The sequence below is a fragment of the Coregonus clupeaformis genome, unplaced genomic scaffold (assembly GCF_020615455.1).
Source record: "Coregonus clupeaformis isolate EN_2021a unplaced genomic scaffold, ASM2061545v1 scaf0048, whole genome shotgun sequence".
In the NCBI taxonomy this organism is placed as follows: domain Eukaryota; kingdom Metazoa; phylum Chordata; class Actinopteri; order Salmoniformes; family Salmonidae; genus Coregonus; species Coregonus clupeaformis.
In genome coordinates this window covers 819456-842094 of record NW_025533503.1, presented here as the reverse complement: position 1 = coordinate 842094, position 22639 = coordinate 819456, and the positions used below count along the sequence as shown (strand labels likewise).

The window sequence follows — 22639 nt, the reverse complement described above, 5'->3', positions numbered from 1 at the left end:
CAGGAAGAGGGAGACAAATAGTTTTGTTCCTGGGTTAGAGTCCTTAACATGGAACAAATGAAATAATGAATCTTAAAATGTGAGTTGTTAGAATATATAAAGGATAACAGTTTATATGAAGAACATATGTATAATTATTTTAATTACCTTTATAATGCCTTATAATACACTTATGTGTTCTACTTAAGCAATAAAGCCTGAGGAGGTGTGGTATATGGCCAATATACAATACCATAGCTAAGGGCTGTTCTTAGGCACAACGCAACGTGGATTGAGAATGATGTAACACTTTCAAAAATCTAATCAAATTATTGGTTGCATACACATATTTAGCAGATGTTATTGCAGGTGTAGCGAAATGCTTGTGTTCCTGGCTCCAACAGTGCAGTAATAACTAACAATACACACATCTAAAAAGTAAAGGAATGGAATTAAGAAATATATAAATATTAGGACGAGCAATGTAGGACTCTGGAGTGTAAATATATTTATAAACTGGGTAGTTCAAGCCCTGAATGCTGATTGGCCGACAGCCGTGGTATATCAGACCGTATACAAAACATTTATTTTACTGCTCTAATTACGTTGGTACGTTAATAGCAATAAGGCAGTTTTAGAACACCTACTCATTCAAGGGTTTTTCTTTATTTGTACTATTTTCTACATTGTAGAATAACAGTGAAGACATCAAAACTATGAAATAATACATAAGGAATCATGTAGTAACCAATAAAGTGTTAAACAAATCAAAATATATTTTATATTTGAGATTCTTCAAATAGCCACCCTTTGCCTTGATAACAGATTTGCACAATCTTGGCATTCTCTCAACCAGCTTCATGAGGTAGTCACCTGGAATGCATTTCAATTAACAGGTGTTCCTTCTTAAAAGTTAATTTGTGGAATTTCTTTCCTTCTTAATGCATTTGAGCCAATCAGTTGTGTTGTGACAAGGGAGGGGTGGTATACAGAAGATAGCCCTATTTGGTAAAATACCAAGTCCATATTATGGCAAGAAGAGCTCAAATAAGCAAAGAGCAACGACAGTCCATCATTACTTTAAGACATGGTCAGTCAATACGGAACATTTCAAGAACTTTGAAAGTTTCTTCAAGTGCAGTCGCAAAAACCATCAAGCGCTATGATGAAACTGCCTCTCATGAGGACCGCCACAGGAAAGGAAGACCCAGAGTTACCTCTGCTGCAGAGGATAAGTTCATTAGAGTTAACTGCACCTCAGATTGCAGCCCAAATAAATGCTTCACAGAGTTCAAGTAACAGACACATCCCAACATCAACTGTTCAGAGGAGAATCAGGCCTTCATGGTCAAATTGCTGCAAAGAAACCACTACTAAAGGACACCAATAAGAAGAAGAGACTTGCTTGGGCCAAGAAACACAAGCAATGGACATTAGACCGGTGGAAATCTGTCCTTTGGTCTGATGAGTCCAAATTTGATATTTTGGGTTCCAACCGCAGTGTCTTTGTGAGACACAGAGTAGGTGAACGGATGATCTCCACATGTGTGGTTCCCACCGTGAAGCATGGAGTAAAAAAAAAAAAGGTATTCACTAACTATAAGTCGCTCTGGATAAGAGCGTCTGCTAAATGACTAAAATGTAAAAATGTAAATGTAGATGGTGTGATGGTGTGGGGGTACTTTACTTATGACACTGTCTGTGATTTCTTTAGAATTCAAGGCACACATTAACCAGCATGGCGACCACAGCATTCTGCAGCGATATGCCATCCCATCTGGTTTGCACTTAGTAGGAGTATCATTTGTTTTTCAACAGGACAATGACCCAACACACCTCCAGGCTGTGTAAGGGCTATTTTACCAAGAAGGAGAGTGATTGAGTGCTGCATCAGATGACCTGGCCTCCACAATCACCCGACCTCAACCCAATTGAGATGGTTTGGATGAGTTGGACCGCAGAGTGAAGGAAAAGCAGCCAACAAGTGCTCAGCATATGTGGGAACTCCTTCAAGACTGTTGGAAAAACATTCCTCATGAAGCGGTTTGAGAGAATGCCAAGAGTGTGCAAAGCTGTCAAGGCAAAGGGTGGCTACTTTGAAGAATCTAAAATCTAAAATATATTTTGATTTGATTGAACATATCCCTCCCCTACCCTGGGCCAATTGTGCACCGCCCCATGGGTCTCCCGGTCACAGCCGGCTATGACAGAGCCTGGATTCGAACCAGGATCTCTAGTGGCACAGCTAGCACAATGCAGTGCCTTAGACCACTGCGCCACTCTGACTAGATCAAGTGCTGCTTTCAACCTGGTGTTGTGCTCTTCAAGAGTCTGAGCCCATATTAGCACATCATCAATGGACACTGTGGTGCCTGACACACTCTCAGATATCTGTTGGACTGTCCTGTGAAAGACTTCTGGTGCTGAAGTGAGACCAAACGGGAGCCTTTTAAATGACTAGCTACCAAAAGGAGTATTGAAAGTACAAAGCCTTGTACTCTCCTTGTCTAGACTGATCTGCCAAAACCCTGAAGAGGCGTCTAGCTTTGAGAAGTATTTAGCCCCTGCTATGTCCCTGAATATCTCCCCTCTGGTAGGCAGCTGAAAGGGTTCCCTTTTTACATGCTTGTTTAGCTCTTTTGGATCCATACACAGTCTGAGCGAGCCGTCTTCCTTCTCAACTATTACTAGTGAGTGGACCCATTCAGTAGGCTCTTCTACTTTGTCTAGGATATCTAAGGACTCTAGCCTCAGCAGCTCTGCTTTTAGCTAGTCTCTTGGTGATAATGGTACCTTTCTAGGTGCATGGATCACTGGTCTATTTGGCTGATCTAACTCCATTTTGTACTGCACCTTGAGTTTTCCTATTCCCTGAAAAACATCAGCATATGCATCCTCAACATTAGTCATTTCACCATATGAACCCATTTCACTAGACCCAGTAAGTTACATGACTTTAACCCAATGATGGGTGTTGTTTCTCCCTTTACTATGACAAACGGAACCTTGTGAGATTCATCATCTACCTCCAGCACCAACCTGCATGTCCCTGAAGACCACTGGTTTTACCTGTAACCGTAACAATTCAGTCTCTGGAATGATGTTGACCTGTGCTCCAGTGTCAAGTTTGAACACAATATCAGTTCCGTTAGTCTTGTAGGTAGCAGTCCTCGTCTGGTCCTGCAAGTGCGACTGTTCCCACAAAGAGGTCACCCAAAGACCCATCACTGTACTCGTTGTCACCACTGTTGTCCTGGTCATCGTTGACACAGTGTACTGTATTTTGTTGTCTCCGCTGCCTGCATTTGAGTGAGAAGGGGTTCTTCATGCCACAGTTGTAACACTCTTTTCTATATGCTGGGCACTGGCAAGGTCTGTGCTCTCCTCCACAGCTGCTGCAGGAGCGCTGGTTCCCTGAAGTGTGATGCTGTCCTTTGAAGTTAGCCGTAGCTCTTCCTTTGCTAAAATACTCCACTTTGCATACTGTTTCACTAAGACCACCACTGTCCATTGACCGTATGCTACTCTGAGTCACTCCTCTAGCTTGTCTCTCACCCCCATGACAATTCGCTCTCGTATCAGCGAGTCTGCAATTTGACCGAAATTACACAACTGACATTTCAGTTTGATGTCCATAATAAATTCCTCAAGTCTCTGTTTCATTCTGACATCTACTGTTGAAAACATACCTCATTTCTCCTGGGAGTACAAAAAGACAGAAATGTGGCTAACACCAGTTCATAATCTGCTTGCTCTTCATCCATTAGCTGAAAGCTGTTGTAGACATCAATAGTGTCCTAGACTGTGAGAAACAGTGCGACCTTCTGTGCGTCGTCTTTTCCAGCCGCTCCTATCGCCGTCAGATAGAGGGTGAAACGCTGCTTGAACCGCTTCCATTGCTCTTCAACGTTGCCGTTCAGTTTCAGTTCTGTTGGAGGCTTTAGCTGCTCCATGTCGTTAGCCAGCTAGCACTGCAAAACGACTAGCTACATGCACTGCACGCTCCGTTAGCTCCGGCGTGGTTATTTTTTACCTCAGTCTCGTTAGCCCAGTGGCTAGTTAGCTAACGTTAGTCAAGTTAGCTAGTTGATATATGTGTATGCGCCGTTCAGCATTTTCGACCAAAACTCGATGATGGATGAATCAAAGGCGAGTTATTTCACTCCTGGTACCATGTTGTATCTTCTTGTCTAAGAAATACTAAAGAAAATAACTGTTCTTTAAAACATAAGTCCTTCTTTATTGAAGTTAACCGGCGCCGTACAAGTATCGTGCATTGAGATGAGATCTCCCGCTCTCCCACTCCTCTGCGCGGGCTGCTCGTCCCCTAAGTGGTGACGTGGCCTCCGATACAAAATGCCACAGAGGTGTTGTTGCCGACCTTCACCACCTTGGGGCCCGTCAGGAAGTCCAGGACTATGAAGGTAAATTACTGTCATAAGTGTACAAGCAGGTAAAGTATGTATTTGAAATGTAAAATATTAGTTGTGCCTGTATAATTTTGGCCTTGGTTTCTCAAATGACTGCCTCTCCTGGTTCACCAACTACTTCTCAGATAGAGTTCAATGTGTCAAATCGGAGGGCCTGTTGTCTGGACCTCTGGCAGTCTCTTTGGGTGTGCCACAGGGTTCAATTCTCGGGCCGACTCTATTCTCTGTGTATATCAATGATGTCGCTCTTGCTGCTGGTGACGCTCTGATCCACCTCTACACAGACGACACCATTTTGTATACATCTGGCCCTTCATTGGACACTGTGTTAACAAACCTCCAAACGACCTTCAATGCCATACAACCCTCCTTCCGTAGCCTCCAACTGCTCCGGATGACTATGTGATCACGCTCTCCGTAGCCGATGTGAGTAAGACTTTTAAGCAGGTCAACATTCACAAGGCCGCAGGGCCAGACAGATTACCAGGACGAGTACTCCGAGCATGTGCTGACCAACTGGCAAATGTCTTCACTGACATTTTCAACCTGTCCCTGACTGAGTCTGTAATACCAACATGTTTCAAGCAGACCACCGTAGTCCCTGTGCCCAAGAACACTAAGATGACCTGCCTAAATGACTACCGACCCGTAGCACTCACGTCTGTAGCCATGAAATGCTTTGAAAGGCTGGTCATGGCTCACATCAACACCATTATCCCAGAAACCCTAGTCCCACTCCAATTTGCATACCGCCCCAACAGATCCACAGATGATTCAATCTCTATTGAACTCCACACTGGCCATTCCCACCTGGACAAGAGGAACACCTACGTGAGAATGCTATTCATTGACTACAGCTCAGCGTTCAACACCATAGTGCCTTCAAAGCTTATCACTAAGCTAAGGTTCCTGGGACTAAACACCTCCCTCTGCAACTGGATCCTGGACTTCCTGACGGGCCGCCCCCAGCTGGTAAGGGTAGGTAACAACACGTCTGCCATGCTGATCCTCAACATGGGGGCCCCTCAGGAGTGCGTGCTCAGTCCCCTCCTGTACTCCCTGTTCACCCATGACTGCATGGCCAGGCACGACTCCAACACCATCATTAAGTTTGCAGACGACACAACAGTGGTAGGCCTGATCACCGACAACGATGAGACAGCCTATAGGGAGGAGGTCAGAGACCTGGTCGTGTGGTGCCAGGATAACAACCTCTCCCTCAACATGATCAAGACAAAGGAGATGATTGTGGACTACAGGAAAAAAAAGAGGACTGAGCACGCTCCCATTCTCATCGACAGGGCTGTAGTGGAACAGGTTGAGAGCTTCAAGTTCCTTGGTGTCCACATCACCAACGAACTATCATGGTCCAAACACACAAAGACAGTCGTGAAGAGGGCACGACAAAACCTATTCCCCGTCAGGAGACTGAAAATATTTGGCATGGGTCCTCAGATCCTCAAAATGTTCTACAGCTGCACCATCGAGAGCATCCTGACTGGTTGCATCACCGCCTGGTATGGCAACTACTCGGCCTCCGACCGCAAGGCACTACAGAGGGTAGTGTGTACGGCCCAGTACGTCACTGGGGCCAAGCTTCCTTCCATCGAGGACTTCTATACCAGGGAGTGTCTGAGGAAGGCCCTAGAAATTGTCAAAGACTCAAGCCACCCTAGTCATAGACTGTTCTCTCTGCTATCGCACGGCAAGCGGTACCGGAGCGCCAAGTCTAGGTCCAAAAGGCTTCTCAACAGCTTCTACCCCCCAAGCCATAAGACTCCTGAACAGCTAATCATGGCTACCTGGACTATTTGCACTGCCCCCCTCTTTTACGCTGCTGCTACTCTGTTTACTATTTATGCATAGTCACTTTAACTCTACCCACATGTACATATTACCTCAATTACCTCGACTAACCGGTGCCCCCGCACATTGACTCCTTACTGTTATTTTATTTTACTGCTGCTCTTTAGCTATTTGCTTTTATATTTTACTAATTACCACTTTTTTATTTTACATTTTTCTTTAAAAAACTGCATTGTTGGTTAAGGGCTTGTAAGTAAGCATTTCACTGTAATGTCTACACCTGTTGTATTCGGCGCATGTGGCAAATACAATTTGATTTGATTTGATTTAAACACTAGTAAAACTAAATGCATGCTCTTCAATCGAACGCTGCTTGCAACCGCCCGCCCGACTAGAATCATTACTCTCGGCGGGTCTGACTTAGAATATGTGGACAACTACAAATACCTAGGTGTCTGGTTAGACCGTAAACTCTCCTTCCTGACTCACATTAAGCATCTCCAATCCAAAGTTAAATCTAGAATCGGCTTCCTATTTCGCAAAAAAGCCTCCTTCACTCATGCTGCCAAACATGCCCTCGTAAAACGGACTATCCTACCGATCCTTGACTTCGGCGATGTCATTTACAAAATAGCCTCCAACCATCTACTCAGCAAATTGGATGTAGTCTATCACAGTGCCATCCGTTTTGTCTCCAAAGCCCCATATACTACCCACCATTGTGACCTGTACGCTCCCGTTGGCTGGCCCTCACTACATATTCGTCGCCAAAAACACTGGCTCCAGGTCATCTATAAATCACTGCTAGGCAAATCCCCGCCTTATCTTAGCTCATTGGTCACCATAGCAACACCCACCCGTAGTATGCGCTCCAGCAGGTATATCTCACTGGTCATCCCCAAAGCCAACACCTCCTTTGGCCGCCATTCCTTCCAGTTCTCTGCTGCCAATGACTGGAACGAACTGCAAAAATCTCTGAAGCTGGAGACTCTTATCTCCCTCACTAACTTTAAGCATCAGTTGTCAGAGCAGCTTACCGATCACTGCACCTGTACACAGCCCATCTGAAATTAGCCCACCCAACTACCTCATCCCCATATTGTTATTTATTTTGCTCATTTGCACCCCAGTATCTCTATTTGCACATCATTTTTTGCACATCTATCTCTCCAGTGTTAATACTAAATTGTAATTATTTTGCACTATGGCCTATTTATTGCCTTAACTCCATAACTTACTACATTTGCCCACACTGTTTATAGATTTTCTATTGTGTTTTTGACTGTAGTTTTGTTTATCCCATTTGGGCGGCAGGTAGCTTATTGGTTAAGAGCGTTGTGCCAGTAACCGAAAGGTCTCTGGTTCTAATCCCCGAGCCGACTAGGTGAAAAATCTGTCGATGTGCCCTTGAGCAAGGCACTTAACCCTAATTGCTCCTGTAAGTCGCTCTGGATAAGAGCGTCTGCTAAATGACCTATTTTTTTTTTTATGTAACTTTGTGTTGTTGTTATTTTTATCGCACTGCTTTGCTTTATCTTGGCCAGGTCGCAGATGTTGCATTCATTCTCAAAATAAGTTACATTTTTGCAATAAAAAATAATTGTGCCAAAAGTTTGAGGTATAATGTGGTCCCAGTTCCAGGGACATCACCGGATAGAGAATCCAATATGGCTGCCAACGCAATGCCATATATGGACATGTGTGTGTTACATCTGAACTCAGTAGCTCTACTCTCATTGGTCCTAAAGATTTGTTTAAATATTTTTGCATTTAGCTTGCGACACAGCCCTCAAGACATCATGGATGAGATCAATGGATCATCAGAAATGGGGGGGGTGAATAGTTATGCACGCTCAAGTTCTGTTTTTTTTTGGTCTTATTTCTTGTTTGTTTCAACAACAAAAACATATTTTACATCTTCAAAGTGGTAGGCATGTTGTGTAAATCAAATGATACAAACCCCCCCAAAAATCCATTTTAATTCCAGGTTGTAAGGCAAGAAAATAGGAAAAATGCCAAGGGGGGTGGATACTTTCACAAGACACTGTAGTGCACTACTTTATTTTCTAATATTCTAATGAGTCAACCACTAACATTACAGTATGATATTCTAATATTCTAATGAGGCAACCACTAACATTACAGTATGATATTCTAATATTCTAATGAGTCAACCACTAACATTACAGTATGATATTCTAATGAGGCAACCAATAACATTACAGTATGATATTCTAATATTCTAATGAGGCAACATTAACATTACAATATGATATTCGAATGAGGCAACCACTAACATTACAGTATGATATTCTAATATTCGAATGAGGCAACCACTAACATTCCAGTATGATATTCTAATGAGGCAACCACTAACATTACAGTATGATATTCTAATGAGGCAACCACTAACATTACAGTATGATATTCTAATGAGGCAACCACTAACATTACAGTATGATATTCTAATGAGCCAACCACTAACATTCCAGTATGATATTCTAATGAGGCAACCACTAACATTACAGTATGATATTCTAATGAGGCAACCACTAACATTACAGTTTGATATTCTAATATTCTAATGCCAGTGAGCAAATCTCCAATCTCCATGTAGTGCACTACTTTTGATCTGGTCAGAAGTAGCCTAGTGCACTACGTAGGGAACAGGGTGTCATTTCGGCCAGAGTCAGTAACTCCCCTGGGTATGAATTCTCTCTCTATCTTATCTGTCTTCTATATGATGTTCTCCTCTCCTCCTCTCTTCTCTCCTCTATTCACTCTATTCTATCGTCCACACCAAATGCCAGCTTCAACACAATCCATTTACAAGTTAAAGACACACCTTGGAATAAATAGCAAAGGAAAACTACTACTAGATTGATTTTTTATTTCCCATCACCATGAATCATATTTAATATCTGAACAGTAGCAGACCTAACTTCATCTGTTCCTGACTCTGGGTAGTGGATTAAAAAGACCATCAATCTCCAATGATATTAAAGTACAATTCTGAACATTACTGATATACTGAGTGGCAAGTCAAGATATGTGCTGGGTTATTATTGTTTGGTTAATAGCACCACCTGCTGGACAGGTTTAATGTTGCTTGACTGAGCAGTATGGGAGAATAAAAGATGCCAAATTTAGGGCCGGTTTCCCGGACATCTCCATTGAACATGCTTTTTAGTCTAGGACTAGGCTTCATCTATGTCCGGGAAACCGGCCCATATAGTTCAATTAGCAAGTAAGTAACACTACCTGTTCCATGATACTTAGGAAAATGACATTGAGACAGAGAACCAATTGAGAAAACATTTCAATGGTTCTGAATGACAACCAACATACATTAACAGCATACATCATGATTAATGTAAATGTATAAGATTAAAACGTTGCACTTACAAATAATATGAATGCATTGAATTGTAATTCATAACATCTTCTGAAGATCAAATCAATCAAATCATTGTACATAAAAACAGAGCAGAATGAATCATCACATCTGGGGACCATCACCACCAGCATGACTAGTATCTATGTGGACCCTACTACAGTTTAACCAGCTCAGCTATAGACTACACCAGCATGACTAGTATCTATGTGGACCCTACTACAGTTTAACCAGCTCAGCTATAGACTACACCAGCATGACTAGTATCTATGTGGACCCTACTACAGTTTAACCAGCTCAGCTATAGACTACACCAGCATGACTAGTATCTATGTGGACCCTACTACAGTTTAACCAGCTCAGCTATAGACTACACCAGCATGACTAGTATCTATGTGGACCCTACTACAGTTTAACCAGCTCAGCAGTACCACAGAGCCAAAACCCAGGATAAAGGGGCTGAGTGAATGTGGTCTGGACTCTGTGGAGGAGGGTCATTGTGTCAGAGACACTGTAGAAGGACAGAGTACCTGCCTTGTGATCCAGGTCCACTCCTACTCTGGAGGACCGAGGGCCTGATACTTTAGTCACAACATTATTGTGTCTGAAACAATAACCACCACTATAGTACTGTAAACTCCAGGACTTGTTATTGTCTCCAAATGCACCATCTGTCACTGTTCTGCTGATGTCTTTATATGAGACTGCTGTAACAACACCCCCCCCCCACTCCACTCCACCTCCCAGTAACAGCGTCCAGACAGACCCTCTCTACACAGAACCTGGTAGGTGTTTGTGAATCTGTCTGGATGATCAGGATATGGTTGTTCTTGGTCTGTATAGGTCACCTTTCTGTTTCCTTTAGACAGAGAGAGGAGTGTGCCTGCTGTGTTTGGGTCCAGTGTGAGCTGACAGGAATCTGGGAGAAGAGCAGAGCAGAGACCAATGAGGGGAGTTAGAACAATAAGTGAAGTCAGATACTGTATCTACCCTGTCTTTGATTAGAGCACAGCAGAGATCAAATCAGAGAAATATGAGGAGTCAGATAGATACCCAGTCTTTGATTAGATCTACTATTGCTATATATTTCAAGAGGGATTGTTAGGAGTGTCAGTAAAAAGAGACTGTTAGTTACTTCAGAATAAAGAGACTCACATTGTAAGAACTGTTCTCTGGTCTTGGGCTCTGGAGGCAGTACAACATCCATTATATTCACTACAGACACACACACACATTCACAGAGAGAGGGAATGTTATCATCATACCATATTCCACATGTATATGACAAGTAGGGAACTTTCAATGGTCTAAAGTTGATGTTCTTATTATTTTCAACACACCTGTAGAGGAGATCTTGGTCCATTCTCCTTTAAGGACGTCTTCTAGTTTCTCTCTCAGTTCAGACACAGTCTTACTCACATCTCCAAAGTACTGAAGAGGACGGACAACGATGCTGGGTAAGTCTGAAGATACACTGGTACCGGAGAGAGACTGATAACTCTGGGGGGAGACAGAGAGACAGAGAGACAGAGAGACAGAGAGACAGAGAGAGAGAGAGAGAGAGAGAGAGAGAGAGAGAGAGAGAGAGAGAGAGAGAGAGAGAGAGAGAGAGAGAGAGAGAGTGAGAGGGAGCAGAACCAAATGATTGAGAGTTTTAATTTCATATCACATGTATCAAGGCAGTTGAGTTACCTGGAGGAAATGGATGTGATCCTCTGTGTGTGAGAGCTGCTCCAGCTCAGTGCTTCTCTTCCTCAGCACAGCTATCTCCTGCTCCAGTTGCTCCAGGAGTCCTTCAGCTTGACTCACTTGAGCCTTCTCTTGGGCTCTGATCAGCTCCTTCACCTCAGAGCGCCTTCTCTCAATGGAGCGGATCAGCTCAGTAAAGATCTTATCACTGTCCTCCACTGCTGCCTGTGCAGAGCTCTGTTAAGAGAGAGAGAGAGACTGACTTGTCTTACTTTAATGAGCCATCCTCATTACACTAACACACCCACCCCTAAAAGCACATTGCGTGCCACCACAACCTCCACACAATCACATTATCCAGTACCCAACACCACAGTACAATACACCAACCAGCACCACATTCCAACCGTTCATCCAACCCCTCCTCTCCAGCCGTACAGACAGCCCCCCTGAGCCCCCATACCTCCTGAAACATCTCCACACTGTTGATCATTTTGTACAACTCAAACTCAACCCTAAGGCATCAACATTAATGACATTACCCTGGCAACACAGAAAAAACATGATGACCAGTCTGTCATTGCAGAAAACGGACACCCCTCCCCAACTCCCAGGTCAACCCGAGCCAACCAGCTATTGGTGTCCAGGGCTCCATGTAATACCATCCACTGGACGACCCCTGACCTTTCCAGCACTGGGAGCTTATAGAGCACCCTCCACCTATAACCTGCCATGCTCTCAGCCCACACAACCCCCTGCCACTGATGCCCCTTCACTCCCACTAAGCTCAGAGTGTTAAAAGTCAGTAAGTCCTCCAGACTCTCCTGCCAGTCCCCAGTCTCTGCTGTCACTTGCAGTGGTGGAAACGGTGGTGGCCCCTCCTCAGGCTGCTCCAGCCCTCAGTACTGCAGCATAGAAATCAGAGACCCTTGCTGTATTGAGTCACTCCTGCCGCATGATGAAGAGCTGCTGATCCAGCCCCAAACCACCAGCCCTCCTCAACAGAGCACATGCTGGTTCCCTCCAGCCCACCTCCGTACGGTACAGAATCCTCTGCGCTGCTTTGAGTCAGAACGCTGCCACCCTGCTCTCCAGGTCCACCAGGCCTTGTCCCCCCTCCTGGACAGGCAGGTACAGCACTGACGCCTTCAGCCAGTGATGCCCAGACCGGAAAGAAATCACTGGCCAATTTATGCCATAGGGAGGATGCCGCCAAGTTGTTGATGATCAGAACCCTCCCTCTGTATGACACTTGGGAGAGGAGCCACCAAACGTCCTGGTACACAGTACGTTTGGTCCTTCTGTACAATAGAGTCCAGGTGGGACTTGAGTCTATTAACGAGGACCTTGGCAAAGACCTTATATTCCACACAGAGCAATGCCACAGGCCTCCAGTTCTTTAAGTCGCTCAAATCCCTATTTTGGGCAGGAGAGTCAAAGCCGGCGGTCTACAGCTTAGCGACAGCTCCCCCACCCCGACGCACTCACGCAACACACGTCCTGTCCAATAATTCCCCAGAACTTTTTATAAAAATCCACAGGCAGACCATCTGAGAGACAGCAGCTGAGAGTTTGTGAAAGGCCAGGGAAATGTCAATTTGATTTCTCTGTGACAGAGAGAGTTTGGAAAGGTCTGTGAGCAGAACCCAGGATCACAGAGTTCTGCCCTCTATAAATCAGAGTACAACTCCACAGCCTGCTGCCTCATCTCCCCACAACAGAAGTTACCCACCCATCAGGCTCCCTCATCTCCCCACAACAGAAGTTACCCACCCATCAGGCTCCCTCCTCTCCCCACAACAGAAGTTACCCACCCATCAGGCTCCCTCCTCTCCCCCACAACAGAAGTTACCCACCCATCAGGCTCCCTCATCTCCCCCACAACAGAAGTTACCCACCCATCAGGCTCCCTCATCTCCCCACAACAGAAGTTACCCACCCATCAGGCTCCCTCATCTCCCCACAACAGAAGTTACCCACCCATCAGGCTCCCTCCTCTCCCCCACAACAGAAGTTACTCCCCCTTCTGCTGTCCCCACCTCTCCTAAAAGCCTTGGAAGCTTGAGCAAAAAGTGATATCTTGGAAGAGCTTTACATGGAATTTCCAATAGGACACCTGCCTGGGCCCTGGTGAAACAGAGAACTGAGCCCTGTACTAGGTGCAGACACATTTTGGAAAGCAAAGACAAGGTCACTGATTTTGGCTCTAACCACTAACAACCTACCCTTACACACCTCTTTTGCTACCCCTGCACTAAGATGTGTGCCATGGCTCAGCACCTGCGCCCCCTTCCACCAGACCCCCAATACACTTCATTAATCACATCACTGTGTGTCTCTTGCTAAAAAATCACGTTTAAATGTTTTTGTTTGACATATTCCCCCAGTCTCTGCCGCCGTTCAAGTTAAGGAAGTCTAACCGTGAAATCTCCATAACAGGTGGGAGGGAAATCACCACAATCAGAAACCAGTAGAGAAGCCCATAAAGCCGCCATGCCAGAAAAAACCATCCATTTAAGCAGATTCTGAAGACATGCCCTTAAGAACCCATGACCCATTTTCTCAGCCTATACCGCTTCCTGGGTGAGAGGACACTAAACCCCTCATTCTTCATCACGTGTTGTACTGACCTTACAAACCTTCCAGAATCAATAAAATAAGACTCCAGCAGAACCTTCTTTTTCCCCTTTAGTCTCCATCAGGAACCTAGAAAGTTCTCTCAGCGTATATACTGGGCCCTCAGCCTGACTGGCTGTCAGCTCTGGATCCAATGAGCCGTCTGAAAACGAGACCGCCTTGTCCTCCGCTCCCGCAGACTCACCTCCCCCCTCTTCCTCTTCCTCCTCCTCCATTGGCACGGTACCGTCCTCCTCCTCTCCAGTCTCTGCCCCCCTGCACTTCCCCCCTGATCAGTGCCTCTTCCCCAATGACAGGCAATATTTCCTGGGATGAGCCCACCAAGCCTTCGCCCACCGGAGTCTCTGTTACTACAGAAACCTGCCTCAGCTCATGTAGCCCAGCTGCAACCCTCCCCACCACCGCTTTCTCCACAGCCTGCGCACCACCACTTGACCCTGCTCTACTCTCCTCCCTCCTGGTACCACCACCACTTGACCCTGCTCTACTCTCCTCCCTCCTGGTACCACCACCACTTGACCCTGCTCTACTCTCCTCCTTCCTGGTACCACCACCACTTGACCCTGCTCTACTCTCCTCCTTCCTGGTACCACCACCACTTGACCCTGCTCTACACTCCTCCTTCCTGGTACCACCACCACTTGACCCTGCTCTACTCTCCTCCTTCCTGGTACCACCACCACTTGACCCTGCTCTACTCTCCTCCTTCCTGGTACCACCACCACTTGACCCTGCACTACTCTCCTCCTTCCTGGTACCACCACCACTTGACCCTGCTCTACTCTCCTCCTTCCTGGTACCACCACCACTTGACCCTGCTCTACTCTCCTCCTTCCTGGTACCACCACCACTTGACCCTGCTCTACTCTCCTCCCAGCCTCTGCCCCCTGAGTCCTAGTAGGCTGGACAACAGAACAAGTCAAAATACACTTAAGGCTGTAAAACGGCCAAAGAGCATTGGCTGAGCTGGAACACTAGCCTGAGGCCAAAGTAAATGAATTGAAGCGAACCATCACTGAGCCTCTTCTGACTGGAATGATCCTTAGAATTCAGTTTTCCCTAAATGGCACCAAAAAATGTCTACCTTTTTATTTTACCACTACAATCTGTTCTTAGGACGAAACAGAAAAACATACGTAATAAATAACAACTGGTGTAGAAAGTAAACATCCACACCTCGATGGTGCCAAGTGTGCTTATGTCTACATTACCAGGAGTAGGATTTTTTTAAAACTTCTGACTATTTCTGGTCTAGCGATCGATGACAGCAGAGTACACTGCCCAACCTGATGTCATTAGAAAGAGGAGATTATCCTGATTAAAATGGAGTCTGACTTGAAATATACCATTGTGAGATATTTTGTGAAATAAAGAGACATACCTATATTTCCCCTAAAGGAAACAATGGGACGACCTCAGAGCTCCAGGAGTACATGTTGTTTTTGTGACGTTTTAACTACCAGCAATACGCTGCCCAAACTTACATCATTAGAAATAATAGGTTATCTTGATTAAAATGATGTAGAACTTTAAACCATTAAAATTAATACATATATTTGACATTATTGGTGAAATAGACAGACATGTCCCTATTCCCCAAAACAATGGCAGTCTGAAAGTTCTAAGAGCAGTCTTTTATTTAACCAGTTTACCATTTATCTACGACCATTTGCCTTTTTGTGGATTGTTTACATTTAGTTTACATTTACATGTGAGTCATTTAGCAGACGCTCTTAATCTAGCGGTTAAGAGCGTTGGGCAGTAATCGAAAGGTGGCTGGTTCGAATCCCCGAGCCGACTAGGTGAGAAATCTGTACCCTTGTACATCGACAGATTTAGGCACTTAACCCTAGTAGTTCTGAATAAGAGCGTCTGCTAAATGACTCACATGTAAATGTAAACTAGGCCTCTGTGAAAGCGTGGCAATAACTTATTAAGTGCATGCCGCCACCTACTGTGCTGGAGTGTGTGGTCAATCACGGTTTACAACATTTCTAAATCCTCCTACCTAACTCAGTACTTCTGAGAAAATAAAGAAGAGCCCTACTAGCTTCTAATAGACCCTCCCCCATCCCCAAAATCCCTTCCAAACCCCCCCAACCCCGTCTAACCTCAATGACCCTACACTTCAATCTTTCCCTCTCTTCAACATACTAACAACAATATAACAACACATGCTCCACCGTTTCATCGACCGTACCCCCCAGACACAAACCATTCCCATGCTTGCCAACCAGATGTAATGACGAGATCAATGTACAATGTCCTAAGCGCAATTGAGTAAACACCACATCTTCCTTCCTAATCTGATTTTTGAATCTTGGTCCATCGACCTTTCTGTAAAACTGTAAACTATTCATATAAATGCCGGCCCTTGTGCTCAGAGTACCATCTCTTCTGCCACACATCTATCAAAATGGCTCTGATCTTACATTTGGCCTCACCTCTACCCAGTGGAACATTAATATCAATTATATCTCGTTTCAAAGCTCTTTTAGCTAACTGGTCTACAATTTCATTCCCTTCCACACCCGAATGTGCTGGGACCCAGCAGAATCTCACTACTAAACCCATTCTCTCAATTCTCCATAATAACATTAATACCTTCAGTTCAACTGAGTATACTGACAGTTCATCTGTTAGTCTTCTACATATCTGCACATCAAATTCAGGAACGTAAACGCCTGCTCCTGTGAGCCCACTATCTGGGTCCTTGGATCCATCTGTGAAAAGCGGTAAAAAAGCATAAAATCTTCTACCAATGTAATTGTCAACCAGTTTCACTATATCACTGACTTCAAACCAATCTTTCCTTTTCTCTACCAACGTTAGATCAACAACAGGGTCTGGGAGTAACCATGGAGGAACAACCCCTATCACCACAGAAGGGCCAACCTCCAACTGCCTCAAACCACTCTCATCAGCAAGCTTTCCAACTGTCCAACCAAAATCACTGCCTTGTCTACTAGTATATTCCCAACAGTCATCTAGAACAGTAGCAGTGGGATGCTAAACCTCACAGCCTTTCAACCCAATAAGATAATGACCATTTTTTACGCCGTACATACAAAGGCATCTCACCTGCCTCCACCAGTAAGGCACATACAGATGTTGATTTAAATGCACCAATACATATCCTTAAAGCTTTATACTGGATTCTGTCTTTGCCGCTGTTCCATAAACTATACACCCGAAATCAATTGCCGTCCTGATCAGAGCTCTATAAATATCCATCAACGATTGTCTGTCAGCACCCTATTTATAACCAGAGACCCACACAACCAACTACAGCGAAAGTGATGGAATGAGAGAGACAGAGACATCGTTACAACACTGTACATAGCCATAATATAACGGTTCTTCTTCTTTGGAGTTTAACGGCGGTTGGTATCCAATATGTTGCATTACCGCCCCTACTGGACTATAATATAAATCAATTTTACTTGGTGATACAACATGGGAAAAGGGGAAACTATAATCATTTAAAAAAACACCCTTCCAACTAACCCTACACATTGAATACCCATTACCCCATTCCACTACTTTGACCCTATCTGATCCTGCACCATGCCAACGGCCTGGGAGGACGGGACACCACCACTCAACACACCCTGTAACTCTTCTGAAGTCTAATCTTGTATGCCCAAATACTTCTCTGCAGCTGCCACCACAACATCTATTTTCTGTGATTTACGTTCCATTTCTGCTTTACAGTTGATAACCATTGCTATGAACACTAAGAAGCTATCTTTACTGAAGCATATATCACTCGTTGGCCTATCCCTCTGTGCTGGCACAGATCTACTACTCACAGGGATCCTCTCAGGATCTCTCACCCTTGACCCATCCTCCTCTACTTCCTTCACTGCCTCAGCATACGACACCTTCTGCACTACTCTGACTCTAGCCACCTCAACCTGCCTCTCTCGCACCGGACACTTCCAATCTCCAGCAACATGGGCATCCCATCAGTTGACACACAACTTTATCCACCGAAACTACACAATCCTCTATCCCATGCCCTCCTGCACACTTCCCACATCTTGGAATCTTCCTCCTACAAACTGCTGCAACATTACCATAAACGTTGCACCTGAATCAGCACAGTGGATTCGCCACAAAAGCTCTAACAGGATAACTGATATATCCTACCATGACTTTGTCGGGTAAAGACTCAAAACTCAAAAGGACTGACAGTGACTCCTCTGTTTTACCACGCTCACCACCGGGTCTCTGTTGCACCAAACGGCGGGAATCACAAACACCAAGAAGCTTCATCTTCAATTGCTCCACCTCCACACTTAATGCTACCCCAGAAATCACTCCTTTCAATGGTGCCCTGTTCCTAAGAGCAAAGCAAGAAACAGATCTTGACCCAAGTTGCGTGACACGGAGCGCCCACTCCATCTGGTCACAAATATCACAAGTCCACTACAGGTTACTGTAATGATGATTTGTAATGCAACATTCATTAATGTATGCGCAACTCATAAGCTGTATGTGGACACAGGACAAGGACACACCATGTGTTAGTGGTGTCACGAGTGAGGAATAGAAGGTCAGTTTGCCAAGATAGATTGGGGGCCACTGGTGCTAATATTAGGATGGGTACGTGATGGAATGGCCTGGCTAGGGTGTCACACGACACCAAGGAGAGGAATGATATGTAGGAAGTGAGTGGCAGTTAGTAATAGTTAGCAACTGGGTACGATAAAAGTAGGTTGGAAGGGCATTATATAAGTTGAAAGATGTGGTAAGGAAGTCAGTCATATGATAAGAGGCAAAGCACGTTTGTCTTATTATATGATCCATTACTGAAATAAACGTGAATCAAACTTCCAGCTGAGTGTCGACTGCTCTCTCTTACATCCTGAACTTCTCCATACCAGAAACTCATCATAAAAGTTACCTTCACTGATTAAACTGCACCCAACTCCTTTCCCACACACCCTGAAATCACAAATGGATCTGCCAAAAGGTATGGATCTTCTTTCTACAACAATGTAACTCCTACTGCACCAGATTCTTCTTTATCATGTCCATTGATGCCAGGCTCTGGTTCTGAGCTCTTCACCAAACCTTCTACCTCACTTAACTCTCCCTCATTTATTTCCATTTCACCTCCAGAACTCAGTCTGGCGAATGGCTCACTCTGTTTGCACTTGAATTATAACATGTGAAATGTCTCTATTCCTTTGAACATTTTGTGAGTGCAATGTTTACTGTTCATTTCTGATTGTTTATTTCACTTTTGTTTATTATCTATTTCACTTGCTTTGGCAATGTAAACATATGTTTCCCATGCCAATAAAGCCCTTTGAATTAAATTGAGAGAGAGAGCGAGTGCTTCATGTTAATGTATACGTAACTGGTGTGAAATGGCTAGCTAGTTAGCGGTGCGCGCTAGTAGCATTTCAATCGGTGACGTCACTCGCTCTGAGACCTTGAAGTAGTTGTTTCCCTTGCTCTGCAAGGGCCGTGGCTTTTGTGGAGCGACGGGTAACGGTGCTTCGAGGGTGACTGTTGTCGATTTGTGCAGAGAGTCCCTTGTTCAAGCCCAGGTAGGGGCGGGGAGAGGGACGGAAGCAACACTGTTACATATACGGGACATGAGTCAGTCATGGTTTTGTGATGAGGTAGCCCCGCCTGCGACTTCAAAATCAGTGTCGGCCCTCAGCCCAATAGGGAATGTCCTCTTGGTGTAACGGTCAAGATGTTGGTTTCTGTGTGGTAGACCCGGGTTCATATCCCATCAGTTACATTAAGCAGACTATTCTCTGAAAGGGGTCCAGACAGCCGGTTCCCAACAGCGGGGTCAGTCGGATTGGATGGGGGCCCCTCTCCCTCTCTCTCTCTCTCTGACTGGAGGAGAGATGTGAAATGGTGTGTCTCCTCTGGTCAACAATACTCACCTTGAGAGACTCCACAGCCTGTTGGAGCTCCTTCAGCTCCTTCTCTCTCTCCTGGAATCTCTGCTGGACTTTCTGCTGACTCATCCCCAGCTGCCTCTGTGGAGAATCACTCTTCAATGAGCTATCAAGCTTTATTTGTCCACTAGATCAATAGTATAGTAATGTGACATAGGGCACATAGAGAGGAAGGTATATAATCTTGAGGAAGTCACTTTCCAATATTATATTTGTTTATCTTGCTATGTGAAAGATTATAGTTTTTATGGTAGGCATACACGTATCAAAGGGTTAAGGCTGAACTTTGGACTTAGTGTTTGACTTTAGAAAATGGTGATACATTTGGATCAAACTCAATATACTCAAGGTTTGTGTTCATATTTGTTCTGATGAGGATCAATTTCATTTGATTTCTCTCATTTTCAAACAGCCTTAGTTCCTACTGTATCTTTAATTATTTGTTTATCAGACAGTCACCAACAAGTTGTTCTGGTCTTACCTGTTTCTCAGTCCTCTCTGCTGCAGCTGACACTGTATCATGGCCTTTATGTTCATCCATTGTACACAGCATACAGATACACTGCTGATCGGTACGACAGTAAACCTCCAGCAGTTTGTCATGATGAGAGCAGATCTTCTCCTGTAGTTGTGTGGTGGCTTTGACCAGCTTGTGCTTTTTGAAAGCAGGAGATTCATAGTGAGGTTGGAGGTGAATCTCACAGTAAGAGGACAGACACGCCAGACAGGACATGAGGGCTTTCTGCTTTCTGGTCCCAGTGCAGAAATCACACGCCACATCTCCAGGTCCAGCATAGCACAGAGCAGGAGGGGGAGCAGCCTGGAATCCTGTCTTCTTCAGTTTCTCCACCAACTCAGCCAACATGTTATTTTTCCTCAGATTAGGCCTTGGAGTGAAGGTCTCTCTGCACTGAGGACAGCTATAGACCCCTTTCAGAACATCCTGATCCCAGCAGCCCTCAATACAGCTTCTACAGTAACTGTGTCCACAGGGGATGGTGACCGGCTCCTTCAGTAGATCCAGACAGACAGAACAACAGAACTGGTCCTGGTCGAGCAGAACTCCTTGCTGAGCCATTTGGACAGTTGTTCACTCTCACACAGACAGACGACACAGAGAGTCAGACCAGTTTCGTTTTCTCCTAAAATAGTTTGTGTGAGGGGGAGAAACTTCCTGGTTCTGCCAGAGGGGTGGGGTTAAAAGGAGGGAGGGATATGTTAGAGGAATGGAGGAAGAGAGAGAGGAACTGCATGCAACAGGAAGAGGGAGACAAATAGTTTTGTTCCTAGGTTAGAGTCCTTAACATGGAACAAATGAAATAATGAATCTTAAAATGTGAGTTGTTAGAATATATAAAGGGTAACAGTTTCTATGAAGAACATATGTATAATTATTTTAATGACCTTTATAATGCCTTATAATACACTAATGTGTTCTACTTAAGCAATAAGGCCTGAGGAGGTGTGGTATATGGCCAATATACAATACCACAGCTAAGGGCTGTTCTTAGCCACAACGCAATGCGGATTGAGAATTATGGAACACTTTCAAAAATCGAATCAAATTTTAACACAAATATTTAGCAGATGTTATTGTGGGTGTAGCGAAATGCTTGTGTTCCTGGCTCCAACAGTGCAGTAATATCTAACAATACACAATGGACTCTTAACCAACCGTGCTATTTTGTTCGTTGTTTCGCATTGTTTGTAACTTATTCTGTACATAATGTTGCTTCTACCATCTCTTATGACCGAAAAGAGCTTCTGGACATCAGAAAAGCGATTACTCACCTTGAACTGGACGAATAATTTTTCTTTAATGAGTGGGATTTGCTCCAGACACCTGACAGGGCCCTCATCCCCGTTATTCGCAGTAGAAAGAAAAGGAGATATCGCGGAAGGAGATCGGGGTGCTTGGTAAGGAGCCGGTGACGAGTGGCTAATCTGCCTTTGCCATCGATACTATTGGCCAATTTCCAATCGCTTGATAATAAAGTGGACAAACTACAGGCACGAATATCCTACCAACGGGACATTATAAACTGTAATATCTTATGTTTCACCAAGTCGTGGCTGAACGAGGACATGAATAACATACAGCTGGCGGGTTATACACTGTATCGGCAGGATAGAACAGCAGCCTCTGGTAAAACAAGGGGTGGCTGTCTATGTATATTTGTAAACAACAGCTGGTGCACAAAATCTAAGGAAGTCTCAAGGTTTTGCTCGCCTGAGGTAGAGTATCTCATGATAAGCTGTAGACCACACTATCTACCAAGAGAGTTTTCATCTATATTCTTCGTAGCTGTCTATTTACCACCACAAACCGATGCAGGCACTAAGACAGCACTAAATGAACTGTATACGGCCATAAGCAAACAGGAAAACACTCATCCAGAGGTGGCGCTCCTAGTGGCCAGGGACTTTAATGCAGGGAAACTTAAATCTGTTTTACCTCATTTCTACCAGCATGTTAAACGTGCAACCAGAGGGAAAAAAAAACTCTAGACCACCTTTACTCCACACACATAGACACGTACAAAGCTCTCCCTCGCCATCCATTTGGCAAATCTGACCATAATTATATCCTCCTGATTCCTGCTTACAAGCAAAAACTAAAGCAGGAAGCACCAGTGACTTGGTCAATAAAAAAGTGGTCAGTTGAAGCAGATGCTAAGCTACAGGACTGTTTTGCCAGCACAGACTGGAATATGTTCCGTGATTCTTCTGATGGCATTCAGAAGGACACCACATCAGTCACTGGCTTCATCAATAAG

At 44.6% G+C, this 22639-nt stretch overlaps 1 protein-coding gene across 1 annotated transcript in view; it reads right to left on the bottom strand.

The window, feature by feature from the left end:
* The window catches only part of LOC121540677, a 32426-nt gene extending 11422 nt beyond the window's left edge, over window positions 1–21004 (bottom strand). The window contains 8 exon segments of the mRNA XM_045212761.1: window positions 3019–3171; window positions 10057–10335; window positions 10338–10528; window positions 10765–10824; window positions 10950–11109; window positions 11302–11535; window positions 19848–19943; window positions 20344–21004. Coding sequence (XP_045068696.1) covers window positions 3019–3171; window positions 10057–10335; window positions 10338–10528; window positions 10765–10824; window positions 10950–11109; window positions 11302–11535; window positions 19848–19943; window positions 20344–20940 — 1770 coding nt within the window. The 5' untranslated portion in view covers window positions 20941–21004.
* Between the last annotated feature and the right edge of the window lie 1635 nt (window positions 21005–22639).